A 9,787-nucleotide genomic window follows, 5' to 3' on the forward strand; every position below is an offset into this window, starting at 1 on the left:
CCAATGGTCACTATATGTAATGATATATAAATTAATGGGACTCCAACGATCATGATATAAATTAAAGTATAAGAAAGCGGTAGCTTTACTCTGTCATAATGACACTCATATTAATATACATTTTTCACAGGCTACTATGTACTATAGGTTGTAAATTTAGAGTTTGTTTGTAAAAAATGAAATTCCATTGCATGTCGGTTTCAAATTTGTTGCACTTACCACTGACGAATAGAAAACAAACAAGACTACATAAAACAGACATTTATATTGATCTAGTACAAGTAGTTTTGTTGTCTGTGAAAATCAGCACAAATTGAGTTTCAGGCTTAGCTTAGCTTAATTCCTGAGAGGAAGTCGTATTCGTAAAGATTTCAGTATATGCAGACGAAAACCAAATCTTTGTTCTATTTACAAGACTAGATAAACTAATACATGTACATCTGCAGACGAAAACCAAATCATTGTTCTATTTACAAGACTAGATAAAGTAATACATGTACATCTGGTACCTGAATAATATAGATTTTATCACAGCGGAACATATCAACTCATATTTGTTACATACTGAGAGAAGTCAAAAAGAAATTTTTTGTTTGGCTCAACAATCTTAAACTATTGAAAGGATGAATTATATAATAAAACCCTTCTGTTTTTCTTCCAGGTCACCTGAAATCAGGGAAGACTGGATTAAAGCATTATCTAAAGCTATCACAGAAAACGCTACTAAACGAAGATCTTTTCTTCTGGTGGTAATTGTCATTTTTTTTTCAATTTCAGTGGTATTTTTATTCTTGAAATTAGATGTTATGATACAAAAATATTCGACTAGAACTTTGTATTTATTTGTATGATAAAAATCACAGCAATAGATCAACTTTCAGTGTGCAAAATTAGTCATTTATTTGTAAAACGTCACACATCAACTTATTGGGATAAGGTATTTTGTGACAAAAAATTTGAAAGACATATTATGATTTCAATTAAACTAAGTGAATACATGTTGTTGCACAGAAGTCTTAAATCTCTTGTAAATCTTTCGTGAACTGAAAATGAAATCACAGAAATCTTATAAATTATGCTTGTTTTTAGAAAGTAATGTTAATCCTAAAAATGGATCTTTTACCGCTTGTTTATTCACTACAAGTTATTTTCATTTGTCACTTGACCATATTAGCGACACAGGACTGAAACAGCGCTTCTAATCAATAAAAAACTTCGAAAGATGTAACAAAAGGAGTTACAATAGGTAATGTTAGTTATCCGAACCTATCAAAATTAAATAAACTTATCTAATAATGGTCAGGAAGAAATGAGTAAAAGCAATTATCCATATTTGGTTAGGTTTGATAGAACTTTTGCGTGAGTAATTGTAGGACCTGTGGAAGTGAGTAAAAGTACGTATATTTTGTTGGTATGAATTAGTTCTAGACTGGAAGAAGCTTTTTTAATTCTGAAAGTGACCTTTTTTAATTTCTGAATTTTTATCAAATTATATCAAGATGTTATTATAATTGTGCTAATGTTTTTTTTATTATTATTATTTGGATATCTGAGTTAGCAGGTACATCATAATGACAGTCATTACAAATTTATTCCTTTCCTAATTATTTTATGAAATATAGTCTGGTGTAGGTAAACGCTCACTATTATATTTGTTCTGTTTAGGCTTAAATTTTGGTCAAAAACCTTTTTTTTCGATTTTCTATTTTAACGAAGCGAAAATTTCAAAGTGACATCGCTCGCTACTTGTGTGGATTTGACTATTTGACTGTAGTACTTCAAAATTATTAGCTCGCGTCCAGTGTGGATTAACCTTTAGTAATCTTCTCATTATATTTCCTACATCGTCTGTATCGAAGGTATTTCATAATGTTAAAGATAAAAATAGGTTGTTGTCTTTTTATAAGAAATAGAAGAAAGAGAATAAAAGAGAACCACATATTAGTTTCTTTTGATGTTATAGCTTTCTATCCCGGGCATTAAATTCAGTTATGGTTTAGAAGCAATATGATTTTATTTAAATAAGTTAGAAAATATTTATGCCCGAGATATAATATTTTTTATTTCATTTTAGAGGACTTTTATTTATTCCTAGAATACTGTATCTTTGAGTTTAGTGAAGACATTTTCGTTCAATTATCAGGTACTGCAATAGGTACTACAGTGTCCCTTTATGCAACTTTAGTGATGGTATAGTTAAAATAAAAGATGTTTGAAATCTTACCTTTTCAGTTTAATAAAAAATTATGGATTATATGAAACTGAAATTTATTTAGAAACGTTTCGTTGACGATTGCTTCGTTATATGGAATATGACCTTAACAATTTTTTTCAATGAAGTACTGGAATTAACCTTGATATTCAATCTACCTCTGCAGTAGCGGTAAACAGGCTACCATTTTTGAGTTTTTAGTTGTAGTATCTGAATATAGGACCATAGAGACAAATATCCTCTGTAAAGCCACAAATTCTCACAAATATTTATAGTTCTTCGGTAACCACCTTAAGTGTATTAAACTGAATATCCCCCATACTTTAGCTGAAAGAATATGAAATTAATGTCTAATTCTATATTTAGAGAACGACGACTAGGAGAATAAGAATAGTTCCTACAAAAGTGTCATTATCCAGATGGTATTGTTAAAAAGATATAGGGCCAGAAAACGCTGGATGAACACTGAAGAAGATATTATTCCCTGTGCAGTAACGCTTAACCTGAATACCAATATAAATACTACATATGTTGACACTGAACTTAAACAACTTGTAGATCGTCTTCTAAAAAATTACTTAAAAGAAGATAAGTGTATTAAAAACTTTCACTTGGAAATATTATTCTACACAAATGGTACATATAACAAGAAGTATAGTAACTAATTAATAATCAAAATAATTAATTTTGCAAATCACATGGCGATGATATGTTAGGAACATATAAATAGGTTATATAAAAGTTACAGTTTCACCTTGTAGATTTATTTCTAATTTTAATTTATTATTCTGCTTTATTTCTCTACGTATTTCAAGTTTTACGAATATAAAGTTTATCATTTTATTGGATGAATTAAAATTACTTACTAATATTTAGTATTAATCTAAAAACAATTTTACTTTCGAAATATTTCCTATGTATACTATATAGGCCTACTTCTGAAGAGGGACTTTCAAGTCACGAAACTGGTTAGAAATAATATAATTAGTGCATATATTTTTTTGTTTGTATATTTATAGAAAGATGATGATGATGATATGGAGGATGAAGCTGAATCACATCTAAAAATTGGTAACAAGGCTCCAGTCTGGGTCCCAGACAAGAGAGTGTCAATGTGCCAGATATGCACTAGAGACTTTAAGGTCACGTACCGCCGACACCACTGTCGAGGCTGCGGCAAGGTAAGACTTTTAGTCTTGAATTTTCTTGTAATTTAACCCTTTTTAAAGTTTAGTGCATTAAGAAAAATAACGTATATATTATGGTAGTTCCTAGGAATGCTCGTACTTACACAATTTTCAGAGTATTGTGAGGTTATACCTGCCAGGTCAGATAAACGAATACGGTAGTTCGAATTGTTAAAAAGTATCTAAGTACTAAACGCTACTGACTTTCCATCTTGAGATAATGCTTTAGCTCAGTTAATAAAAGCACTCGCAGGAGATACGAAATTACCATACTGGCACATCTGGTGACATCATAAACATGATTAAAGAATCTCGCTACCTCAGAAGATTATACATAAACACACTATATCCACACGTAAAAACGCTGATTAACACACGGAGTAATCTTAATCCAGTCTTCACTTCCATAAAACAAATGAAAAACAAAGATCCAGAAGGTCATGACATACAGTCCATCCTCCTCAAAAAAAGGCACTCATAAATTGTTTGACCACCTAACAGAGTTTTTCAATTTATCATTAAATTCTAGACATATCTCAACCTCTTGGAAGAAAGCTAATGTTAACATGTTTCTTAAAGAAGGTTAAAAACTAGGAAACATACCGGAAAACTGTCGACCAATCAGCCTGATCAGCTACACTGGTAAAATTTTAGAAATAATTTTAAGTAACAGATTATCCACCTTCCTGGAAAACACTTCAAAATTACCTGAAGATCAAAATAGAGTTTAGAAAATTTTGGCAAACAACAGATTATTTAATTAAACTAGCTGAAACCATAGAAGACAGCTTTAATAAAAACAAATGCTCTGCTCCATGCTTTCTTAAAGTCGAGAAAGCTTTCGACACCGTATGGCACAGATGGAACTACCGTGAGGTATTACTCGCTAGCTGTCTAACTTTCTGGAAAATGGAAAATGTATAGTTAATGTGGAGGGAACCTACTCTGAGTACTTTACTCTAGAGGTAGGTGTCCCCAAGGGAAGGGTAGTCAGTCCTATTCTATTCATCAGGTATGTAAGTAATATGTCGTTATGGACCTCTTTTTTTTGGCTCTCAGTTCTCGGATGATGTGGCATCTGGAAGAGTTCTTCCGCTCCCCTCGATAGCTGCCACTAATTTACAACCCGTATTAAGCTAAATAGTCGAATACTTTCAAAAATATAGAATGAAAATAAATGTTCCAAAAACGCAGTTTGTTCTCTTTTTCAAAATTCATTAAAACACATAGACATCCTCCCCCGTTGTACTTTCAAGGAACTCTTCTCCAGACTTCCACATCAGAAAAATTCTTATGCTTAATCTATGATTCCAAATTAACGTAGACTGAACGTATTAAGTAAATCAGAAAAAAAGTATAGCGACGAATGAACTACTTCAGGAATCTGTTAGGGTAAAACAAAGGTAAAACTATACCACAAAACATCATAAAAATCTACACACAGTATATATATATACGTCCAGTAGTAAAATACGCTTCCCCAGCGTGGATTAACATAATAGACACACACATATAAAGAGTCAACTACAAACAATTAAAAACTCAGGTCTTACGACAGCTTACAAAGTATCCAGATCTATAAGTTCAGTATTCATGCGTAACTATGTAAATATACAGTCACTATATGTCAGACTCCTAGATATTTCGCTAAAGTGTTTCAAGAAAAACCTGAATAAAAATTGTTTATTGTGCTCAATAGATCGCTATATCATACGTGATGAAAGTAAGCGTAAGTTCCTCTCTCAAATTAATATCTACTACAAGTACAATAACAGGCCACCTATAGCTAATATGTAACCATATTAAAGAATTACAAGTGTGTTGAAAAAGGTTTTTATGTGCAATACACTTTTAACAATTTAAACTAGTACAGCACAAACAAATGAAGTTATGATGATGATGATGATAGCTACACTGTGAATACTACTTGTATCATATACATGTACATGGCCTTGAAAAGGGTCAGGGTGAGTACTCGGACTGTTGGGTACAAACCCTGATCCTCATGTGTGACGAAATTGGTATTTTCGTGGATACCCAAATGGAAAGTAGAGTCAACTTAATCAACTGCCAAGGGGGAATAAAGAGTTGACAAACGCACTTGACCCACTCGGGTTTCTCAAATAGACCTAAATGGACATAAATAAAACAGCTAGAAGAAATAGATTTTAACAGCAAACCACGTTTCTGTGTTCATTCTCAAATCATTTTTGTTTTCATAACTAGAACAATAGTACCGATAAATAATACGTGAAATTTGTAGCCTTATTCACACCGAGGACAATAGTACTAATAAATAACACATGGATTTGTGTAGCCTTATTCACACCGAGGACAAGAATACTGGTAAATGGGACATGGATTTCTATAGCCTTATTCACACCGAGAACAAGAGTACTGGTAAATAACACATAGATTTGTATATCCTTATTCACACCGAAGACAAGAGTATTGGTAAATAGCACATGGATTTGTGCAACCTTATTCACACCGAGGACAAGAGTACTGGTAAATAGTACATAGATTTGTGTAACCGTATTCATACCGATGACAATTGTGCTGATAAATAGAACAATAACTTTTGTAGCCTCATTCATACCAAGGACAATTGTGCTGACAAATATAACAATAACTTTTATAGCCTTACTCATACCGAGGACAATAGTGCTAATAAATAGAAGAATAACTTTTGTAGCCTTATTCATAACTAAGACAAGAGTACTGATAAATAGAACAATAACTTTTATAGCCTTATTTATAACTAAGACAATAGTGCTGATAAATATTACATGGATTTGTGTAGCCTTATTCACACCGAGGACAATAATGCTGATAAATAGAACAATAACTTTTATAGCCTTATTCATATCGAGGACAAGAGTACTAATAAATAGTCATGAACTTTTGTTAATAAATATCCTTCATTATGTGATTTTGACATTTAAACGTTGAAGATGGCTGAGGCTTTCATCATACTGAATATTGTGCCATGTATATCATATATGATATATTTTTCTACAGGTCGTATGTTCTGCTTGCTCAGCAAACAGATATCCTTTGAATTACCTCCACAACAGAATGGCCAGAGTTTGTGAGAAATGTCTCGTGGTCTTACAACAAGGTTCGTGTATTTTATGTCAATCCTTCCAATATACCTATGTAACTCAACTGGAACCCAAAATACACGTATATGTAGTGGTTTAATGTTTTCTGTAGCTTAGTAACTGATAAAACGTGTAATTTTAGTTTTCTACCAATTACTTTATAGAATCCTCGCAAGAACATCTGTCGAGACCCAGTGTTACGGAAAAATTAGAAGTTTCACCAAGCTTCGGTTCTAGCGAAGTTGACAGTGACTGTCCTCTCATGAACTCTAAAAAGCATGTCAGAAATAGACCTTGTGTTCTGAAAGAGGTATCTACAGTTCAAACTATAAACTTTGAATCTGTAAAAAGCTCATTAAGAAATTGATTAACTTATAAATATAAAATAAATATCTAAAAAGAAAACACCCTTCCTATCGTAACTCGTATCACTTTGATTAAGCCTAAACTTGTTCTCACCTTAATTTTTAAAACAACAATAGCAGTCTATATAATTTTAAAATCAACAAAAAATACCCCTTCACATTTCCATTTTTATGAGGAGTGTTGAAGTTATAATCTACTCAGTGTGATGGATGCGCTTGCACGCAAACACTTGTGCTGCCACCATTACGGAAGTTTTTCCGAAAACCCCTGAAACATTTCGCGCACCCTTTTTGGATTCGCGAACCACAGTTTGGGAACCACTACTCTAATTAATCAGATTTGATAATTATATAGGTGATGTTAAAGTAAACTTGTATCCCTAGTAAGGTTGTGGCGATCGGTTATCAATCATTTTAATGATTATTTGTCTATACGATCACCTAATTTTAATTGTTAATTAGTAACTAATTTTCGTTTATAACTATACTTTTAACTAGTTTTATTCCTCGTTTCGGCTGCTAATATGCCGTCCTAAATGGACTATTTCTGTATTAATAGTTGTTGGGACTCGTTATCAATTCGACTTACAACACTATAATCCATGGCTCGATTCCTAACGTTGCACAAAGTGTAAACGGCACACTTGCGTTAAAACAAACAAAAAATTTATGGCAGAACTGGGCGATTTTAAAGATTTGTTGTATTTATTGATTTTTTTTACAATTAATCAAAGGGTTAAACAACAGAAATAAAATATTTTAAAAATATAATTTCTTAAGTGTATTTTAGTGATTGGTGTTATATAGTGAATTCACAATTGTTTGAATTAAAATGTTTAACTTTTATTGTTTTTGATTTTAACAAAATACACAAGAAGCTAAAAGTTTGTGGAAAAAATAGATGTTTTAAAACGGTGACAGAAACATTTATAATGTTTCTAAGTGAGTATTGTGTTGAGGCTAAACGTTGCTTTTAAATACCATTCTACAGGTACCAGCAAGTGATAAAGATATCACCAAAAAGGGCTATCTGTATCGAATGAGACAGAATAAGAGCTGGAAAAAATACTGGTTTCTCATTAAGGATAAAGTGTTATACATGTACAGAGCCTGCGAGGTGAGCAAGATATAGATAAAGTCGGTTTTATAGAGTGAGAATGTATTGATACTCTTAAAAAGCGGGAGTAAGTGAAAAGAGCAACAACGTTATATTCGTACCACAATATATAACTGGTATTTCTGAATTTCAAGAGAAAGAAAAAGCAAACAAACATACAATTTCACGTGATATTTAGGTAGCTTATGCTAAATGCGAGAAGGATTAGTATCAACTTAGATTGTTAAAAATAGTTTAGGCTTATTAATGAAAGTTCTTTCTAACCCTTTGCCCTTCAAAGATGTTGTGCTTTAAAATAATAAACGTTGTACACACGATATTTTCTTATTTAAGAATGTACTATATTAGTTAATAATCGTTTATTCTTGATAAATATTCAACCTTTAACACTTAATTTATTGATTGTAGCTATAGGTACGCTGAACTGCCAATTACAATAGAGAGTGTGTAAACACAACAAGGATTTTCAAAAAATCCCACAAAATGAAGTGAAAGGAACCAGAAACACGATATGATAATAAAACACTGATGCTCTTTGCATAATATAAAACCATTATACGTAATGCATTAAAAAACAACAGAAATGAATTGTTAACTTGTAACACCTTTTTTTATTTGCGTATATTTACCAGATAAGTCCTTACGTACATGGATAAAAATGTTTCAAAGAAAACGTTTTATTTTACACCAAATATTAAAACATGGAAGCTTTAGAAGATTCAATTTCCCAAAGTTTATATTAAAAAATTATTTTTGTTCTAAGAAATTGAAATATACTGCTATAAATGTAAATATTTACTTAGCCAATATGGAAAACTTGTGATTTTGAGGTTTTAGCTATAGGACTGACGCATTCATACTCGTCTTTCACCAATAAAAACACTTCAGTAGTAATTTCAATCAGAGGCAAACTTTATCACTATATTAAACACTAGACTTCAGAATGAAACTTAAATATTGGCCAGGTTATATCAACTCAAGAACTGATGATAAGAAATTTATTTACCAAGTTATTTTTCATTGGTCATTACTGATGAAAAAAAACATTTCAATACCATTAAGCTCTGATGCGGTTGGTAACATTTTAGTGTTGAGCAATAGATGTGGGTATCTGTTAGTTCTGTGCTGCCACAGGAAAATAAAAAACTTCAGACATATGATGAAACAAAAATGTTAATAAAATTAGGCAACAACTTTTATCAATTTTGTTAACTAATGTATATATACACACACAGTATTAATAGTTATTTTATATTTTATGTTTGTACTTTATGTGTAAGATTTTTTGTTGACTTGTGAGGAAAACCAATCTTAGCAAATCGAAATATCGTCTCTGAACAGCTGGATGAATGATTTTAAAACCTTCTCAATTAATTTTCCTCCCCAACCTAGACTTTCAATTTGAACAACACCTAGGCTATGATTAATAAAAATTGAAATATGTAGAAGACAGTCGCAACTAAAACGATCCTTTTTATCTTCTTTAATGCAAATAGGACGTAGCTGCACTGACCAGCCGACCGTTACTAGGCTACTCTGTGGAGAGGCTGACGAAGGTAACGGTATCTACAACACTATACTTTTCACAGCATTTATTTATTAAATTATAATGTCAAATATATACTCAACTGAGATCCACAAGTGAGCCGATCGTAGATTTTCCCATATCCAACAGCGTAATGTATCCCCATTAAGTCTGATAAACTAATTTATGTATTCACAATGAAAATGTATGATAGTAGACGTCCCTTTCATTGTGATAGAGAGCGGATGTTTTAGTAGTTTACGATGTATATATTTAA

The 9,787-nt window shown here is 31.7% G+C and overlaps 1 protein-coding gene across 1 annotated transcript in view; it reads left to right on the plus strand.

The window, feature by feature from the left end:
• LOC106458430 (FYVE, RhoGEF and PH domain-containing protein 6-like) overlaps positions 1-9,787 on the plus strand; it is a 43,941-nt gene that overhangs the window by 29,260 nt on the left and 4,894 nt on the right. Inside the window, exons 8-13 of the mRNA XM_013917942.2 lie at positions 662-749; positions 3,232-3,393; positions 6,421-6,520; positions 6,668-6,813; positions 7,860-7,985; positions 9,482-9,541. Coding sequence (XP_013773396.1) covers positions 662-749; positions 3,232-3,393; positions 6,421-6,520; positions 6,668-6,813; positions 7,860-7,985; positions 9,482-9,541 — 682 coding nt within the window. The remainder of the gene's footprint in view (positions 1-661; positions 750-3,231; positions 3,394-6,420; positions 6,521-6,667; positions 6,814-7,859; positions 7,986-9,481; positions 9,542-9,787) is intronic.

The sequence above is a fragment of the Limulus polyphemus genome, unplaced genomic scaffold (assembly GCF_000517525.1).
Source record: "Limulus polyphemus unplaced genomic scaffold, Limulus_polyphemus-2.1.2 Scaffold462, whole genome shotgun sequence".
Lineage (NCBI taxonomy): Eukaryota > Metazoa > Arthropoda > Merostomata > Xiphosura > Limulidae > Limulus > Limulus polyphemus.